The sequence below is a fragment of the Silurus meridionalis genome, chromosome 15 (assembly GCF_014805685.1).
Source record: "Silurus meridionalis isolate SWU-2019-XX chromosome 15, ASM1480568v1, whole genome shotgun sequence".
NCBI lineage: Eukaryota > Metazoa > Chordata > Actinopteri > Siluriformes > Siluridae > Silurus > Silurus meridionalis.
In genome coordinates, this window is record NC_060898.1 from 15,037,189 (window position 1) to 15,057,853 (window position 20,665).

At 35.8% G+C, this 20,665-nt stretch overlaps 4 protein-coding genes across 6 annotated transcripts; 1 reads left to right on the forward strand and 3 right to left on the reverse strand.

Moving 5' to 3' along the window:
- The first annotated feature begins 1,120 nt into the window (after positions 1-1,120).
- Positions 1,121-8,171, forward strand: bud13 (BUD13 homolog). The gene is made up of 11 exons (XM_046868696.1): positions 1,121-1,296; positions 1,464-1,563; positions 2,291-2,375; positions 2,555-2,597; positions 2,689-3,026; positions 3,111-3,358; positions 5,150-5,258; positions 5,357-5,495; positions 5,771-5,961; positions 6,948-7,029; positions 7,841-8,171. Exons 1-11 carry the CDS (start codon positions 1,151-1,153, stop codon positions 7,932-7,934), a joined length of 1,575 nt encoding a protein of 524 aa, XP_046724652.1. The 5' UTR covers positions 1,121-1,150; the 3' UTR covers positions 7,935-8,171.
- Positions 8,172-8,309: 138 nt separating this feature from the next.
- Positions 8,310-12,403, reverse strand: si:dkeyp-69c1.9. 3 transcript variants are annotated; one of them, XM_046868699.1, is made up of 6 exons: positions 12,321-12,403; positions 11,324-11,490; positions 10,637-10,759; positions 9,597-9,822; positions 9,363-9,501; positions 8,310-9,234 (listed from the first exon to the last, which is right to left on the reverse strand). In XM_046868699.1, the coding sequence occupies exons 2-6, from the start codon at positions 11,475-11,477 to the stop codon at positions 9,226-9,228; spliced, it is 651 nt and encodes a 216-aa protein (XP_046724655.1). In that variant the 5' UTR covers positions 11,478-11,490; positions 12,321-12,403; the 3' UTR covers positions 8,310-9,225. The 3 variants fall into 3 exon arrangements, with proteins under 3 accessions (XP_046724655.1, XP_046724654.1, XP_046724653.1); XM_046868698.1 differs by having other exon boundaries at positions 8,310-9,237; XM_046868697.1 differs by having other exon boundaries at positions 8,310-9,269.
- Positions 12,404-15,851: 3,448 nt separating this feature from the next.
- On the reverse strand, positions 15,852-17,567 carry c1qb (complement component 1, q subcomponent, B chain). The gene is made up of 3 exons (XM_046868018.1): positions 17,462-17,567; positions 17,028-17,199; positions 15,852-16,648 (listed from the first exon to the last, which is right to left on the reverse strand). The coding sequence occupies exons 1-3, from the start codon at positions 17,462-17,464 to the stop codon at positions 16,101-16,103; spliced, it is 723 nt and encodes a 240-aa protein (XP_046723974.1). The 5' UTR covers positions 17,465-17,567; the 3' UTR covers positions 15,852-16,100.
- A 1,101-nt stretch (positions 17,568-18,668) lies between these two features.
- c1qc (complement component 1, q subcomponent, C chain) lies at positions 18,669-20,172 on the reverse strand. Its single transcript, XM_046867956.1, has 2 exons — positions 19,918-20,172; positions 18,669-19,350 (listed from the first exon to the last, which is right to left on the reverse strand). Exons 1-2 carry the CDS (start codon positions 20,078-20,080, stop codon positions 18,800-18,802), a joined length of 714 nt encoding a protein of 237 aa, XP_046723912.1. The 5' UTR covers positions 20,081-20,172; the 3' UTR covers positions 18,669-18,799.
- Positions 20,173-20,665: the final 493 nt, after the last annotated feature.

The window sequence follows — 20,665 nt, forward strand, 5'->3', positions numbered from 1 at the left end:
CATCATGTACATAAAGAAATTTCAAGCACGTTAATATATTGCCGCCATTTTGATTTTCGTTTATCTCGATCATCGGTTACCTCGATGCTTTTTGGCGGCCCCCTAGGACATCGACATAACCGGGTTCCACTGTATATATATATATATATATATATATATATATATATATATATATATATATATATATATATATATATGTGTGTGTGTGTGTGTGTGTGTGTGTGTGTGTGTGTGTGTGTATATGAAAGAAAAGGATGTATATACAAAAAAAACATCTCAATCGAGTTTCTCTCACCTTGTCTCCAAAACGTCCTACATGCGCTGTCCCTCTAATAAACTCATTTCTAATCCTGTTCATCGTCGTCACTCCCAACGAAAACCTCAACATCTTCAGCTCTGCTACCTCTAGCTCCACCTCCTGTCTTTTACTCTAAACCATACATCACAGGTCTCACCACAGTCCTATAAACTTTCCCTTTTACTCTCACAGATACCCTTCTATAACAAATCACTCTTTCCACTCTTCTCCACCCACTCCACCCTGCCTGTACACTTTTCTTCACTTCTCTAACACACTCTCCATTACTTTGCACTGTTACCTCAACTCCTTCACCACCTCTTCTCATTCACACACATGTACTCTGTCTTACTTATCCTGACTTTCATTCCCCTTCTCTCCAGGATGTACCTCCACCTCTCCAGGCTCTTCTCAACCTGCTCCCTACTCTCACCACAGATCACAATATGATCCACGAACATCATAGTCTATGGAGACACCTGTCTGACCGTCAACCTGTCCATCACCACTGCAAACAAGAAAGGCCTCAGTCATTCCTACTGCACACTTCACTGCTGTCACACTGTTCTCATACATGTCCTGCACCACCCTCACATACCTCTCTGACACACCTGACTTCCTCATACAACACCACGTCTATAAACATAAAACATATATCCCAAGACTCCTTTATCTTCAAAAGCCTAAATACACAAACATTTGACTATTGTTTTATTATCAGTCAGACAGAATATGGATGTTGAAAATTGTTGAGCTTTTAGTTTAGGGGTGATCACACAACCCATTTGCAAAATCACGCTGTACTTTTTGTCCCTCTGCGTTTTCCGTCTTGTGACGTAGGTCAGAAGCAAAATGGCTGCTTCCAGGAGCGCAATAAGCGAAAGTACTGGTATTTCAAAAGCAGAATACTTAAAGCGCTATTTATCGAAAGATGAGGATGGCAAGAAGTCAAAAGAGAAGAAGGTTAAGAAAAAACGTCCCCAACTCGCCGGGAGAGGGTAAATAAAAGGAAATTGTTTATAACGTTGGCAATAACAAGTAGAAAGTTAGCCTAGCATGTGCAAATGTTCAATACCAGTGGTGTTTAGTGAGTCTGTAGGTAGCCGACCTACACAACAATTATTATTATTATTATTAAATTAATTGATAGTGTTGAACATTGCAGGATGAAAATTGTTGACGATGACATTGACTGGAGGGAACTGGCTGCAAACAAAGAAGAGAAGGAGAACAAGGATGAAGATGAGGATGAGGAGGCGCCTGTGGTAAGTACTATTTGGATGTAAATCAGATTTTTAAAGGGGGTTACCAAATTTCCCAAATTATGTAATATATGAGCACACATCCATATACACTCACCCCTATCTACCTGAACTCTGAAAAGTTCATAAACTACATGGTACATGGTTCATGGTTCAGATCCGGGTCATGGGCAGTGCCAGGTGCATGACCTGAACTGAAATCACTTGATTTGAGAGATCTTATATGAACGATGTCACTGTGTAATTATATGCATGTTAAAAATTTCACAACAGTTACAATGTATGTTAATATTATACCTTGTGCAATTCCATACCATCAAACCATGTGCAATTCCATACCATGTGCAATATCATATTATGTGCGACTTGTTCTTAGTTCCTAGCACTTTATTAATACACGTGCATATAGAGAACATACTTTTTTTTAATTATTATTATTTATTTATTTATTTATTTCTGGAAATAGAATTTCTTTTGGGATTAAAAAAGTTCTATCTTATCATATTTTATGAATTAAACAGGAATGCAGTGAAAATAGAAAACAAAAGAATAAAAATCTTTCCTGGCTTGATAAAATATTTTTGCATGCCTGTTGCTGAGGTTTTCCTAATTACATTGCAACAACTTATAGAACAAAGACAAATAAAACTGTAAAATGCTGATGTTACTTTTTGTTCAACATTAAGTTCATTAAGGCTTTTTAATTGCATTTAATTATATTTTACTTTAGATTGCAGAAATAATAGATGAGCGTCCAGCCGAAGTAAAGCAACTTGAAGCTTTTAGAACTAGTAACAAGTGGAAAGTTCTGGGAGGTGAGATTTATTCCCTTTTTTTAATAATTTTTTTTATTAATTTTGTTATTATAGAAAAATAATACATTTCCCTTTGTCACATTACACCATGTCCTACAACCGCATGCAAGAGTTTATTTCCTTACCTCTGTAACATATTCGCCATTATGTGCATTTTTCATTTAATTTCCATGGTACAGCCACAAATGACGAATCTCCCGAAGTCACAAATTCAGGAACAAGGTAGTTGAGAGTATTTTCTTGCAATATTTAACACAAGATTGTTAGACAAATCTAATGTTTTGCATGTGCTGTGTCCTCACATCTATTAAAGCCCAGAGGACAAGGAGAGTAGGAGAACTCGACACGATTCTCCTGATGGTTCTCCGGTACAGAGAGGACGCCATGACTCTCCTGACCTCTCACCGAAGAAGCGATTGCGCCATGATTCTCCTAATCTCTCGCCCAAGAAAAAGACTTCGGACGATTCTCCTGATCTCTCACCCAAAAGAAAATCTCGCCACGATTCTCCTGATCTCTCACCCAAAAGAAAATCTCGCCACGATTCTCCAGACCTTTCAAATCCCAGACACAGAACAGAAACCAAACACAGACGGCATGACTCCTCATCTCCTTCTCCTCCGCGGAAAACACAAAAACGCGGTCATAAAGGTGCATATTGATTCCACCTCCTTATATCTCGTGCTCATGATTACTGCTTAATAAACACACAACATATTTTTGACTATTTTACAGATTCTGCACAAAGAGAAAAGTCTAAATCCTCCTCCGCTGGACGTGTTCCAGACATGGACCGGTCCCCTCCACGAAGACGCCCTAACACCAAACGGGACTCGGACTCTGATCTGTCTCCCCCTAGGAAAGGAGTGCAGGGAGGCAGGGGGTCTGACTCTGACCTATCCCCTCCTAGGAAGAGGCCACAGGATAAGCATGGATCAGACTCGGATCTGTCGCCTCCTCGTAGAGCTTCTGCTTCTAATACGGTAAACATGAAAGCATAAATGAGTGTGCTGTGTATGGGATCTTGCAACTATGTGACAGCTTAAGTTTGTAGTCATTAACAGGGTTTAAAAAGTGAAGCCAAAATGCACAGATTTTAGACCCTTCCCAATAAAATGTTACGAAAAGAAACAGAAGCCAAACTTACATTTTAAATTGCATATCCACACATCATTCACAGGAATAGTGTACTGTCATTTTTACAAGTTGAGTAGATTTTTCTTTGTCCTTGAAAATGTTTGTCTTCTGATAAAGTAGTTGATGAGGTGACTGACATTTTTTAATAATGCACCCTTTTCTGCAAGCACCCGAAGCTCTTGAGTCAAAAGCCCAATAAACTTCTTTAAATATCTTTAGAACTTTGTACCAGAAAGTCTGTTGCAAAGATTTGTAATGGCCCATAGGCAGTAGGGTATTGTGGGGTAGTTTAATACTTAAACTTGCTGCTAGATAACATTTAAAAACTGGAAACAACCTAAAGCTAAGATGAAAATGACACCACTTGCTAGATGTAATATTACCATAATTTCCGGACTATTGAGTGCACCCAAATATAATTTTGAACATAAATAAGCCGCACCTGTCTATAAGCCGTGTCTACACTGAAACTAATGAACTTTACACAGGCTTTAACGAAAGAGAGTGTTACACGGTGTAACGGGTAAAATATGTTGTGGCTTCTTTAAGAGCAGAGCGGCATTTTGGGAATAGCCTGCCTCCGCATTTTACCGTTATTATTGCATGTGTGGAGACCGAGGAATATGTCCCTATTATTTTCTGATGCTCATTTCTAAGTTTCTTTGACAAACCCGTAACGCTGTTGCCAAGAAAAATAAAAAAAGCACGAGTTTTGGAAACCTGTCTGTGCTTATAAGATTTCTGTTGCAACTGGAGTTAGTGAGCTCTCCCTTCACCCAGACTCAACGCGCTACAACGGCTTGTATCTAAACAGTAGCTTACCAAGAAAGTCATTGTTCACTACCTTCCTCTTTCCTTTCACAACTATTTCTCTCGAGAGTTTATCTTTTGTCATCGTCGTGCGTTTAAAAATCAACACCGGTGAAAGTTTTTCTCCCGATGCCGTGTAGCTCAGAACACAGGTGAGGTGCGTCTTTTCGTTTCCGTTCGGAAATTTTGTTGGTCTAATGTTATGTCGCTCAGTTTTTTGGCTTGAAGTTTGTGAAACCGGGAAAAACCCAGGAAAAATTCATAAATAAGCCGCTTCTTGTTTAAGCCGCGGGGTTCAAAACGTAGGAAAAAAGTTGCGGCTTATAGTCCAAAAAATACGGTAATTTGATTTGAATTTATGTATCTAGTTCAGCCAGCTGTGATAGCTGTGGATATTTAATAATGTGAAGCAGCATTTCTTTCCTCCAAAAATTTTATGTTGTTTAGACTGTAAAGGCTGTCTAGCATTGGATTTATACCTAGCAAATAGTCGCTCAGTATTTCTTTGCTGTGAGCTCTAAAAGCTTTCCTGGTAAAGGTGAAATCGACATACTTCGCATACTTCACTCTGGACAGGTAAACACAGAAGATGCTGCAGAATAAAAAACGGAGGAACGGGTAGAAAACAACGAGAGGTGAGGAGGAGATTCAGGCTGAAGAAAACGACAAAGTTTTCCAATTTTTCGATCATTTCAAACTAAATGATAAAAACACATTCCAGATTATCAGAAATATTTCAATATAACTATATTGAATTTTTCAGGGTGAATTTTTAATATAATCCTCTTTTAATGTGTCTTTTAATTCTTTAATATGTATGTATACAGGAGCCTCAAATGTTATCTGGTGGAACTGCTGGTCTGGTGTCTTCTGATATCCTGCGGAAAGAGCAAGAGGACATGCGCAGGAGGGAAAAACAAAACCGGCCGCTAGAAGGTGTTTTGCTTTAAGGCTTGTGAAATAGGACTGCATTTCTCTCTCTGTAGATCTACGTGTAACACCTAAACTGTTGACTGTTTTTTTTCCCCTTCCAGAGGCGTCGTGTCATGCAGAGACTATTTTCAGAGACAAAACAGGAAAGAAGCGTGACCTGGAGTCCGAGCGTGTCGAGCAGAGCAGGAAAGCAGGGGAGAAAGCAGAGAAGGATGAGAAATATGCACAGTGGGGCAAAGGGTGAGGTATTTTATAGTGTATGGATAGACAATGTAGTTAATTTTGTAAATAAAACCATGGCGGTGTAGGAAAATAAGCAACAATCCGCATAGTGTGATGTAGCCTGAACCTTATTTAATGTTAAATAATTTAATTATTGATTCTTTTTAAATGTTTGTCATGTTTTATTCTTTTTATAGTAACATTTACTGAATCATCCATGTAGCAAGGCTGCTGTTACAACTGAGGATATTTAACTAGTTTGTTCTCTTTCTCTTCTTGCCTCTGTCACCCAGACTGGTGCAGAGTCAGATGCAGCAGCAGAACGTGGCCGATGCTCTCAGAGAGGCCCAGAAGCCTTTGGCACGTCACATCGATGATGAAGACCTGGACAAGATGCTGAGAGAGCAGGAGAGAGATGGAGACCCAATGGCAGCACTTCTGCGCAAGAAGAGGGAGAAGAATGTAAAAGCCAAAGGGATCAATGGTGAGGAATGATAAGGAATCTAAAGTCTTCCTAACAATAATAGGTGTGAGAGTAATTAGGCATTCATTCATGATTTAACAGCTTGGCTACAGTATTACTGTGATAAGGAGGCCCATACATATGAGGTGGTATCAAAAAGTTCTGAGACTAATGTGGCTCACTGGTCACCATGTTGACACTATTGCGCCGATTCAGCGTGAAACGGAAAAGATGCTGACTTGCGTTACGTGTTCCTGAAGTGGCGGGAACACTGGGAGCGCTGTATTGGCGTGAAAGGGGACTATTTTGAAGATGATAGTGTGTAAACTTAGATAAATAAAGTACTTCCTTGTAATAAGAGCGAGTCTTGAAACATTTTAATATGACCGTGTATACACACATTTTTAGTTAGACTAGAATTTGCTTTGGTTTTAAAAATGTATGTATGTGTGGTTGGAGGACCCCAGACTGATCTCCTGCAGTACAGCCTGTAACATCTGTATAAAAGATAATTCTTTTTTTGGTCAAGTGCAAGATCCTATGTTTTTTTTGTTTTTTGTTTTTTTTACAAGATTTTACAAGTAACTGTTCATCAGTAAGTGACTTTGTGATATTAGTTCATTTCAGGCCAATATGGAGATCAGTAACTTTTCTTTGTAGTCTTTCGGCACATCCTTTGTTCTTTCTGCTATAAAACAGAAGAAATACAGTGTAGTTTTGTGATGTTCAACTTGCATATAAATCACCAGGTGTGTTTAAGCAGGTAGATCATCGTACAGAGCTCTAATCTTAGAGTTTTTGAACCTACACGACTAATTCTGAAAACTTGTCAGTGTTGTATTTAGCACCTCTTTGCTGGACAAGATTCAATGCCTTAATTCAGTCATTTTTAGGAAATTTCTAGAAATTATTTTTAGTCGTATTCCCACCATATGTGATGTATTTTTACACTCAACGGAATGTCAACACTTATTGTTTTTTATTCTTTTTCTTTTTAAATTTTGAAGAGAGACCTCGTTATCGGGGTCCACCTCCACCCCCAAATCGCTTCAACATCATGCCAGGTTATCGCTGGGATGGAGTAGACAGGTACAGTTTTGTGTGTGTGTGTGTTTTTTTTTTTACAGATTATTTTATTAGAATGATGTCACTGGAGAGACATGACTGGGTGGTGTGATGCAGCCTAACGTTACCATTACAACAGCAGCACTTCTCAAATTGTTTTATTCGTGACATACAAACTGTCATTTCCAATCTATTAAATATCTACTTGCTGTATTTTTTCATCCATTTGTTTTTGCAATTTATGTGTTGGATTATTTAATGTTGTGGACCAGATTTTTTTTTCCCCCACTCTTTTTCGAATCTTATAATTTTTTTAATTAAATAGCATTTATGACATTTGGCAGTAACCCAGTTATACATTTATACAACAGAGCACTTGATGTTTAAATGCATTGCTCATAGGCCCAGTAATGGCAGTCTGGTAGTGCTGAGGTTTGAACTCATGATCTTCTGAGCCAATAATTATTTGTTATTCCATATTAAAAAAATACAATTTTAACAACTGTATTCGAAATCATTTTATGTATTGTGTCTAACATGCAAATGTCTGTGTAATTTGTTACCATAGAAACAATTACGTAATATAAAACAGGCATTTATATTTCCTTGTGTTTAAAAATGTAATTAGCTTAAATTTTATTTTATTAGCAACCTTTTGCCCAAAGATTCACAGAATCGGATTTTAACAGACATAACTGACAAGATGCTTTAATTTATGTATTGTACAAATGAAGCTAACCAGATTTTAAGAATTCTGATGTAGGCAAGAATGCACAAGGTTGGTGTAATTTGTTTATGCTTTATTTTTATTTCCATTTCATTTCCTGGTGTTTAGGTCCAATGGGTTTGAACAGAAGCGCTACACCAGAATAGCGGAAAAGAAGGCTTTGCAAGAAGAAGCATACAAATGGAGTGTGGAGGACATGTAGGCACACTATAGGATGTGTGAGCATGTGTGTCTGTACATATGTGTGTACATGTTCTGATTCACCAGCATGGAGCAGATTGTCTAAATGGATCTCATGATGTAAATGTCATTAGGGTTATCAACCAAGATGAGCGACCAAATTACACACAGTACATTTTGTGACTTTTATGGACTTCAGCAGTTGTATGTGTGTTTCTGGTTTATTTTGTGAAGTTTATTAAATGTTGCGGTTTCTTAATGTCTTACGTCAAATAATGTTTTCCGAAGTCACATCAAATGCACATAAGACAGTAACTCGGTATAAACACAAGGGGGTGCTCTTCACCACATATTGCACTGTCACACTACATTGCCAAGTTTGCAGACACGGTATGTGCTTTTGAGCATCGCATTCCGCATTTAGTCCCAATTTGCTCTTCTATTTCCTTTCACTCTTCTGGGAAGATTTCCACTAGATTTTGGAGTGGACATTTGTGTTCACAAGCCACACCAGGTACTGATGTAGGTGAGGAGGACTGGGGTGCAGTCAGTGTTCCATTTCAATTCAAATGTGTTCATTAAGGTTGAGATGAGAGTTCTTCCTTTCCAAAGCATGTACAACAGATCTTCATGCACAGGGGCATTGCCATGATGGAACAGGTTTGGGTTTCCAAGTCCAAGTGAACGCAAAACTTTATTACACCGCATCCAAAGACGTCATATACGGTGGTGTGCCTCCTGCTTTGTGGTAACAGTTTGGAGAAGAACCACATATGGCAAAAAAGGTTCAGGTGTCCCAGTACTTTTGTCCACATAGTATTTGTCCTAGTGATTTATCTGTCCTGGATAAGATGCACCATATGGACAAAAGTATTGACTTTTTCAGCCAAAAAAATATATATTTTTTGCATACTTTGGTACCAGTCTACCATTTAGTTTTCAGCTTAAATTTTAATAATAAATGTGTACTTGGAACCAACTTTGTAAATATTGACCGTCTGTTTTAAATAATAGTTGGAAGTGGGTATATGAAAATGCCATGAGAATTAAATAAAAATTATTATTATAGCGAAATGATATGGGGTGACGGGTTTCTATAATTATAGCACATTCATGAACTGTACATTCATAAAAAAATCTGATGTACTACATTTGGAGTAAATTGGAAAATTGCATTAAATGGATTTTTGCCTGATCATGTCTTGAACATTGTGCTAGATCTGGAACTCATTATAGCAGAGCAGCAGGGATCCAAGTGAGAGTGGTCCAATGTCTTCTTCATTTTGTGGGTCTGGTGGGCAGCCTGGACGTTTTCAGATCATCTGCTGTTGACAGAAGAATTTGTTGATCCAGAAGCCTTAAAACATTCATATCAGAGAAGAACATTAGTCAAGTTCCAGAAATACCCCAAAAAAAAAAAAAAAGATATAACATCAAGGAATACACTTACAAGTTTTGTAGTGGTACACAGTTTAGGTGTCTTCTGTTTAAGTGACAATTGCTCCTTCAGATGAGCCGGAAGAGGACGAGAATGAAGACAAATGTCCCATCCTGGGTAGGTCTCCATTTGGACTGTCTTAAAGTCAGCCCTACAGAATACAAGAGATTTACTGCTTATTTTTTTATTTTGAGATGATTAACATATATATCATTCTAGTTAAATGTAAATGTATTTGTTTCTTGCCTCAATGCTGGGTTGATTGCAAGGTTATCAGGGTGTGGTATGGCTTGAAGTCTCCTCCCATAAATGCACTGTGGTAGGACAAAGTTCTGCTGGTAGTGCGTTTGGTAGCGTGCTGTTGGAGTTCTTTCACGTCTGGCTGGAAATTTTCTCACCATTAATAAAGGATCACCGTGTAAAGCTTGAGGTGGAAAAGCTTCTTGGTTGGTTGTTATGTAGCTTTGATCCCCTGCAGTGATTATTAATTCAGAAGTGAGTTAGATATTTTTGGCAAACCACAAGATGTGCCTGGTCTACACACAATGCGTAGACATAATGGGCCTCTTATAGTAAAGGTGCACCTAAATGTTTTTAGTAGGCCAAACTAAAGTTTACATTCCAGACAGGACTACAAAAGTCTCGGTAACGCTGCTTTTCTTTCCTCTCACACGTGTATGTTGATTAAAGCAGTCACCTGTAAAATATAAAGCTTCTTCATAGTACAGCTAATCAACATACAGAGATGCCTACGAAATCTAATAAAGGCAATATTGCACAGAAAACCACAAACTGACCTAAATGGTGAGAATGCAACAACCGATCAATCTGCCGTTAATACGGCGGAACCACTACAGTGTCAACTACAACTGATATACACTAGATCTCCCATCTATTGTTAAAATAAAATTACTTTTGCCTAAATAACATCGTCTTATTTGTCTTAAATTAAAGATTTTCAAGTCAGTGAAAGATTCATAACAATTTCGTTACATTTGTGTGTGTAATTGAAATGAATAGAAATATAAACGTAAGTGCAATCTGTATATTAAACTGTGGTAATTGCCAATTATGTTATGAAGACAATCTATTGTGCTTCACAGTAGTGTTGTTTACAATTGATGGAAGTCCAGCTTATGCCTATATATTACCTCAGACTAAGGTGCTTGTAGCATACAAATGTTTTTCCATGCATGGCTTTTATCAAGTCCTTTCTTTCTTCATGACAATTTGCAAAAAAAGTATAATTAGCTTATTATGGAAATGATTATTACAAGAATCCTCACCCTCCAGTATCAGATTGCACTTCCGAATCTTCTTTGGTTCTGTCTTGGAATAGGGTTTGGGGCCAAAAGCTATTTCTGATGTTGTTACCATCTTCTCACGTTTATCCGGATAAAGCAATAAACCTAACAAGAATATAAAACATATGTAATTTAATGTTTGTGTTTATTTATTTAATTCAATATATAAAATGCAGTTGTTTTTATGGAAAATCGACCATTTAAGTAAATGAATGAGCTGAAATATAAATTTCTACACTTTTCCACGCTAATAACTATCCCTCTATTACTAATAACTAAGCTTTTTCGAGCTATAGTTTTATAGAAATTATGAACCAGAAGTCTATCTCACCTATAATTCAGTTTCCAAGTGAATGCAATGAATGTGGCATTCACTTGCCACATTCATTAACAATGCTAAAGTTAGCTAGTTAATCTCCCTCAGCTAAGGAGATTAACTAGCTAACTTTAGCATTGTTCAGGCAACATCTTTACATAAGTAACACCATCATTACCTTTATAAATTCATCTTTATCATATTTATTATATTGTACTTGGAATCTTATTTATTGTATTACATTGTGTAAATATAAATAAAAACTATAAATAAATTTTGTAAACTATCCAGTATTTTGCTCATAATTGAGGTGTAACTTATTTGTGTGTGATAATTTTTATTCTGCATTTTACCTGCCACAGCAGGAAGTTCCCCCACCTGAGGGAACGCTTGCAATGGCTTTATCCTTTGACTGTTCCTAAGATGCAGGCATCCAACTCGGAAATTATGCCCAGTGGGAGGAAGTGGGCATAGCATCTTTGTAAGTGGCCTTTTCTGTGCAGCCATTACTTTCTCTGTACTAAGAAAATTAATTTGTTTATTAATTATTTACCATGTACAGTACATGTCTGTAGATACTGGGTTGCCATGTTACACCTGAAATGCTTCCTTCTTGACATAAATCCCTGGTTTGGGTGTAAGTCTAGTTTGTAGTGTTGCCAAGTACTTAGTGAACAATAATGTCTGGAGAATTCTCTATAATACTAATCGTAATGCACTGTAGATTCACTTGCAGTACATTTTCAATTTATTTCAGCATAAAATTGATTTAAATGGACAAGATGGCAGATTGACTGTTCGTTTGAGCAGCCAAAAAGAAAAAGTAGAACATGTTTAATCACAATCCTTATGTGATATTTTCTTACTTATTTGGCATGTTCACTTAAATAAAATATGCTTCGAAGTAGTGCATATCAATGCTGTAAATACATACTGCTCGTTTTGAATCCCACCGCTTGTTACACTTAGCACTTTACATCAGCATTCACTTGCCACATTCATTAACAAGTTTGTATAGATGACAAGCAAAAGCATACAAATATGTGAAAACTGACACGGGCAAGGAAAATAAAGTGCAGCAAAATGTTAGCATGATATGTAGCTAAACTTTGGTGAGTGACTTGCTACCATTTTATTATCACTGCAAAAAATAAAAAGGAGAACAATAGAGCTAAATCATTTTCTTTACAAAATGTATATACATGTGTGTAGAAAATATACAACGTGAATATTCACACATTAAACCATTCAGGAATGCAAAACTTGTATGTACAATCAATCATAAAAACAGTCAAAAGTAACTTTTAAATTTAACTTTATATATTGTTATTATTGTGAACAAATGCTCACCTTCACCTTGATTGATTACTAATCACACAAATTCTATGTGATTCAAGATATTCTAGTAGAGCCTCGCATCAACCAGTGTAGGAGCTCTGTTTTTCTTACATTCTTACAGCAGGCTTGATGATTGAAATCCACGGTAATCCTTAGTTGATGGTGGTTGCCATGGCAGGCCTATTCTTTCCAAAAGCCTTTTAAATGAATGAATCAGTTTAAGAACAATAAGACCCACAACAGTGATTGACACCAAGGTACTAACTGTACTGGAGTTTTATTTAAGTGGGAATTTTATGTTCCTGAAATGCAGATACATTGAGTCTCTATGGTGCGACACATAATGAAATGGAATTACACTTTAGCTCAGCAGTGTTCAAGCTGAATTTTTGCAGAGCCTGCTCCAACATTACATCAAACCCCATACACATACAGAATTTGTCACAAAATACTAATCCACATTTTAAGTGAGCATAATCATATTAATTGCTTTTTAATTGGAATTTAACATAATCTTAACACCTGCTACTCACTCAAAAAAATGAAATGTGGCTGCTGTTGGTCCAAAGAATATAACTATGTTTAAATTAAATAATGTACTTAAGTTTGTGTATTAAAATTAAATTAAGTGTGTGTATGTGTGTGTGTGTGTGTGTGTGTGTGTGTGTGTGTGTGTGTGTGTGTGCACGCATATATATATATATATATATATATATATATATATATATATATATATATATATATATATATATATATATATATATATATATATATATATATATATATATATATATATACTGTATATATACTCTGAGGATTTGAGATCTAGAATTGTTGCTCTCCACAAAGTTGCCGAGGCCAAAGATTCGTTAACACCCTGAAATTAAGTTACAGTACAGAGGTTTTCCAAGAAGGGTTCTACTTGAAATAGGCCTCGTAAGGTTCCATCAAAGAAGTCGAGTCCTCGCACTGTGCGTCAGGCGCAGAATTGCTGCAGCATTGCTTTAGAGGATGCAAAAGCGGAAACTTCACTTGTCAGTGCTCAGACCATACGCTACACACTGCAACAAGTCGGTTTGCAGGCCATCGTCCCAGAAGGAGCCTCTTCTGAAGCTGCTCATAAGAAAACCCACAAACAGTTTGCTGAAGAAAACCTGTCTAAAAGCATGAATTTCTGGAACCATGTCCTGTGGTCTGATGAGACTAAGATAAACTTGTCTGGCTCAGATGGAGTACAGCGTGGGCTTGACGACCTGGTGAGAAGTACAAAGAGATTTTTTCTTGCGTACAGTCAAGCATGGCGGTGGTAGCATCATGATCTGTGGTTCATTGCGAGAAACGTGGATTCCAACATGTACTGTGACATTTTGCACCTGACGCACAGTGCGAGGACTTGACTTCTCTAATGGATCCTTGCAAGGCCTATTCAGAGTAGAACCTGTCTTGGAAAACCTCTGTATCGTAACTTAATTTCAGGGTGTTACCGAATCTGCAACCTGGATAGTTCGCGACTTTTCATTTGGAACCAGACTGTTTTAATGAAACAGTATTCACCAGAGTTGTGTTTTTGCACCTGCAACAATTGGAACAACTCTGACCTCAAAGATTATTGTGCATTTTTTCCATAGCAAAAATTGAAAAATTCTCCTTATTTAGGACCATTTTCGGATGTCTTGTACTGGTCGCTAGGATTGACAAACTTGACTTTTGTAAAAACATTACAGTGGGATAATCTGTATGATGCTACTTAAAGATTTAGATGTACAGTAAAGCATTAACTTATGCTCATTTTACATTGTTCAGAATGTCAAAAAACGTGAATGCATCCTGAAAGCCCTTACTGTCTACCTGAATGAAGACCATCAAACCTTGTGAAGAAGTATATGGTAAATCATTTAAATTTTTTTTAAACGTATTTTATGTTTCTGTGCAGCCAACCCCTCCTCTCACCCTTGATCTGTTGGTAATTTTTTTTTTATACTTAATATTTTTAGGATGTTATACATGATGTCGTTGCAACCTCGATGCGCAACACCACCCTGGGAATCTATGACCTCGTACATGAAGGAGCAGATGCTACAGACCCATATGAAGATGTTGGCATCATCATTAAAGGCATCCAAATATTTGAAAACCTGAACAATGTGGCAAATGCATGTTCTGTGATACTTGGTCTAATTTATGCATTAAACTTGGTTTAACCACAAGATCTGAGATACACTTTTAAAGTATTTCAAAAGTTATTTATGGAACTACATAAAAACAAGCATTCAAACAAGGTCCAGGTCCTGAAAAATAAACTCTTTTCATAAGGCAGGACATACTGTATGTTTTCTCCATACAGTTGTGCTGTTTTCTGTAGCAGTACATTTGTTTCAGTACTGATCATGTTCATTCCTTCATGTTGGTCTTGCATTGAATAACTGATGCATTGTTAGCTTTTTTTCAGTTTCAAAGAAAAAGGAAATATTAAAAAATAAGGCTTTTGTATTATTATTTGTTTTGTATTATTATTTTGTAAATGCTTATAGTTTTATTAGTATTTTTGTAATAAGTAAAACATAAATTAGATTTTTGGAAAATAAAGGCAGTTTTCATATTTTGTACTGTAAACATTCTTGTTGGAAAAAAATGTAAATACCTGTAGATTCATTGAATAAACTAATCAATAAAACTGGATTACCGGTATTGGTTTTGGTTGAAGGCAACAATATAAATTTTAGAATAATTGAACTTAATTAACTTAATATATTAAAACGAATTTAAGAATGTTAAGTTGATTTAACTAAACAACATTACATAACCTTTATGTTATTACCTTAAGTTTACTGAAATCAATATTGTTACTTAAATGCAACATTACGTGAGTTACGTGGAACCTGTTGACATGAAAAGTTAAGTAAGGCCAACATTTCATTTTTTTGAGTGTAGAAATCTCTTCTGTTTGAAGCCATAACATATAAAATAACTGAAATCTATCTATCTATCTATCTATCTATCTATCTATCTATCTATCTATCTATCTATCTATCTATCTATCTATCTATCTATCCATCCATCCATCCATCCATCCATCCATCCATCCATCCATCCATCCATCTATCTGGCTGGCTGGCTGTGTCTGCCTAGTTGTCTGTCTGTTTGTTTGTCTATCTACAGTATTTTATTACAAATGACTTCAGTGTATAGCAAATACAACAAAATCGACCTTGATTCAATAAATGTTTTGGCCATTCATGCTTTACATTTGTGGTAAGGTTTAAGGTGTATTATTTAGGATTTTTTTTTGAAGGGACCAATAGCACTACCTTGCAGAGAAGGACATAAAATACACTTTCAGGCTATGAGTATTTATCCTAGTGCTGTAGTGTGTGTGTGTGTGTGTGTGTGTGTGTGTGTGTGTGTGTGTGTGCGTGTGTGCGTGCAATGTTAACCATGAAACAAATTATTATTGATTGATTGATTGATTGATTGATTGATTGATTGATTGATTGATGATAATGATGATGATGATGATGATGATGATAATGACAACAACGAGGATGCAAATTATTATTATTTATTTATTTCAACTTTATGAGTATTAAATTGTCAGCCATTTGATTACATAGGGATGTATGCAACACTTTAAATCCATTTGTTATTGATTAAAACCAAAAGTTGTTTGATAAGACATTGAAAAGTGTGGGATGAAAAGCAAAGAGAGTCGAGAACTAATCATTTAAAATCAGCTGTCTAAAAAAAAAAAAAAAATTAGGCAAGACACTTAAACTGCTTTATTACTCTAAATTCTTATGAAGGAAATAACAGGAAGCCAGTAAATGTGCTATCAGCATTAGAAGTCATGAGCTGACTCACTCTCGTGCATCCATACAACCCTACAGTGTCCCCTACCTGCAGGTCCTGGACCACAGACCCAGAGGTCAGCTGCACTCCTTCAGAAAAATCACAGAAGCTTATAACCACTGCATTATTCTTCTTAATACACAGGCAGGCATTGTTCCCTGCAGACACGTGGTACGCAAAGTAATAAACACCTCGCTTTATGGCTGTGAAAAGACCTTCATTGAGATCAAGGCCAGCCTTCTCGGTAAAGACTTGTTCTTCAAAGTCAAGTATTTTATGCTGAGCTAAACCTGTTCTGGAATTCGCCCTTTTTTTATTAGAGAAAAAAAAAGGCGTAACATCTGAAATCGACTGAAAAGCCCCCTTTGAACCTTTTGCACCCTTTTTTCCTGTTGCTCCTGGTCCTCCTTTGTTCCCTTTGAGTCCTGGTCTACCAGGGCGCCCAACAGCACCCAGTTCACCCTTGGCACCCTTCAGTGGATGTGTGTCTTCTCCTGCATACAAATAGATCATGTAGAGTTACATTAAAAATTTTTATTAATTTATATATATATATATATATATATATATATATATATATATATATATATATATATATATTTTATTTATTCAACATTTAATGCTTATATGAATTAAGCGGATACAGTTTCTACATATCTGTAATTAAGACTACATTATTATGTTAACATAGGAACATATTCATATATATTACTTAATTACTATAATACTATTATAATTAAATAAATTTTTTAATGAATAACATGGTTATTTTGCCATAAACAATAACTTACAGAACCTAGAGATCCGCAGAGATTTTAAGCACTGACTAAAAGATTAACACTTATAGTAGAATTTTAAAGAAAGATATTTTACCAGGATCTCCTTTATCCCCCTTTAATCCATTATTTCCATTTGTGCCAGGAGTTCCTGGGATGCCTGGCACACCAGGGTACCCATTGTAGCCATTACATTTGTCTGAGACAGAGGGAGTCACAACCCACAGCAAAACGCTTACAGGTAGAATTGCATACACTGACAAGGAAACCTGCAATAAAAAAAAAAAAGAATAATAATAAATAATGATGATGATAATAATAATAATAATAATAATAATAATAATAATAATAATAATAATAGTAATGATAGTAAAATTTTGATTTTGATTTTGAGTAATAATTGCAGTATTATAATTATAAATTACAACACACCCTGTGCTGACCATCTGTTACAAAAGATATTTCTTATTACCTTTGTTAATATATTTCTTATTTGTACAGTATAAAGATAATTTTTGTTCAATAACTTACCATTGCACCAAGAAACTTTTGCACTGTGCTTGAAAAATCAGCAACAACCTCAAGTGCAAGAGACAAAAAAAAACATTTTCCGTTAAGAATGTATTCCAGTTTTCATTTCCCGTTTATCAAACGAAGAATTGCACAACACGGACTAGGAAGTAATAAAATGCAAATTCAGCGTGTATCAGTCCAGAATTGAGTAATGTTTTATAATGTATTTTTTTTTTTTTTGCTTACATTAGCAAATTACAACACAACGTAGACATGAAAAACATCTTGTGCAAAAAAACGATAAGATTAGGAGAATTTTAGACTGTAATATATTTGTATTATATGGTAATGATATTACTGTATATGGTAATAGTAATTCTAACACACATTCTCATTAGCAGATGCTACAATATGATTGCATTTGTTATAGCAGCTGCCTTTTTCAAAGCAAAAGGTTTTCTAATCATTCATTCGAATTAGTTCTCATCTTTGTTCTTTCTGGAACTTGCTAATAGAAGTTGCTCTACAGAAAACATTTAAGGCATCTCCCAGAGAAACATCTGAAGAAAACGAGTGATTTAGAAAAACATTTCTTTTATTTCTTAGTTGTGTCATATTCTGCAATTATAGTCCCTATTTTGTGGTTAATGTGTCCAGTTGAAAGAAATGGTCTGTCTAATGACATTCTGTTTTATGCACTATTTTGTGCATGTTGTGGGTGTGTATGTATCGGTGCTATTCATTAAAAAATGACAAAAAGATCTGTTCTGCAATATGTGCTCTCTCTCTCTCTCTCTCTCTCTCTCTCTCTCTCTCTCTCTCTTTATATATATATATATATATATATATATATATATATATATATATATATATATATATATATATATATATATATATATTTTATTTATTCAACATTTAATGCTTATATGAATTAAGCGGATACAGTTTCTACATATCTGTAATTAAGACTACATTATTATGTTAACATAGGAACATATTCATATATATTACTTAATTACTATAATACTATTATAATTCAATTTTTTTTTTAATGAATAACATGGTTATTTTGCCATAAACAATAACTTACAGAACCTAGAGATCCGCAGAGATTTTAAGCACTGACTAAAAGATTGTGTGTGTGTGTGTGTGTGTGTGTGTGTGTATGTGTGTGTGTGTGTGTGTGTGTGTGTGTGTGTATACTGAGACAATGAAAACAAAAGTATTATATTTTACTCCAGTGACATTTTATTACTGGCACAGAAATCAGACATGCTCATGCTCTTGATTGTACAGATCTTGATATGAATTAATATGAAACGTGTAATCTTGTTTTGGGAAACACTAGAGAGCACCTCAGTGTGCATAAAGCAGGAAACCAGAGAAGACACTGTTGCCTTTATCTCCAGCTGAGTACATGCCATTTACCCTCAAATCAGTCGTCTCCAACCAGACTTTACTATTATGCTTCAGGTACACAGAAATGCCCCCGGAGCTCAAGTTATACTGAGCTTGAATGTGGTCACAGAAAATAAATTGTGCTTTTCCATCAACAAAAAGCCTAACACAAAGTGTCTTTGTGGAGGTTGCATGGTATACAAAATAGTAGGTACCAGGGATTTGACACACAAATTTACCCTCATTAACATTGAAATGATTTTTGACATTAGTGATGACTTTTGGAAACATGATTGGGGTTTTTGGTGCTGGATGTTCATAGGTTTCACGAGCTACACAGAACGCCGAATGTAGTTTGGAGTCACTTGTATCGCCTTTATCGCCAGGTGGACCAGGTGGTCCTGCTGGGCCAGGATCTCCAGGGCTACCAATCTTACCCTGAGAACCTTTGATGCCAGCGTCCCCCTTTTGCCCTTTGATCACTTTATCCACCAGGTCCAATGTACGCCCTATTAAGATAAACACACAGACTTAACTCAACCACATGCTTCAAAACAACAAAACACATTAAAGTACTATCATTTTTTTTAAATGTGAATTCCTGCAAAAAAGCCAATGCCTAATGTAATCATTTAAAGCAAGGTTTCTATTTAATGTGGAACCTGTAAAAGTTTTTAGACCCTAAAACTGACATTTATAAATATAAAAACAGCAGGGCATCTGTCAAAAACAGTCCAGAAACAATTTTAAGTTGAATTATTTTAAAACTTCTAAAGCATTTAGAAATCACTTCTAACCAAAAATTTTTATGCAATCCTTAATGTAATGCTCTGAATTCTTCCTGTCCATATTTTCTTTTTTGAACTATGAAAATGAAATACTTTATTTCTGTATAGCATTACAGTCCTGCATGAGTGATAAATACCGAACCTAATTCATCTGCATTCAAACACGCATATACATATATATATAAGAATTCCTATTAACAGATTAAACATAAAGTGTTGGGGAACATTTGAGCACCAAACAATAGTAAATAACAAAAAAAAACTACATTTCAACAATATATTACTTACCTGCCTCGCCTTTCTCCCCCTTCTCACCATCCCGGCCATATCGGCCAGGAATTCCGGGTATACCTGGCAGTCCTGGTGTCCCTGCACGGCATGTGTCTTGAGTGGATACAGAAAAAACCTGTGCTGCCAACAGCACTACAAATATAAGCCTATGGTTGAACATGGCTATCACGGAGCATCAGGTTTTCCTTGGCTGTATGAGTCTAAGCTTTGAAGCATCTAAGTCACCGAATATTATTGTCAATCACATGAAATCTTCTGTGTTCCTCTTTTCAAAACTGCCCTGTGAAAAGCACCGCCTTTAAATCACTAATCAGACCTACAGTAGAGTTTAAGGTTTCATTTACAAAGTATTCATGAACACCATTGAATTGGGTTGATTAATATTATTAAGCAATGTATTACGTCTTCATGAGCAAAACTTTTGTAATAAAGGTTTTCATGTTGCAGTTATGTTAGGTATCGTTTGTAACTGACTAATTCATAATACATAATTTGTAACTAAATTATACTTTATACTTTATTATAATATATTGTGCTTTTTTGGCCCCAGGATTTATATTTATATTGAAATCCATTCAACATTTTAATTGTAAATAGATCCACACCAGTGTCAACTGCATCAGATGTCACTAAATTGGGTGGTGGTGTTGTAAAAAAGGGAACTGGATGTGGGTGGTTTTTGGGCACTATACTTATTCACAATGTTTAGCAATGTTTTTTTTTTTTTTTAGCTCAATTGACATTT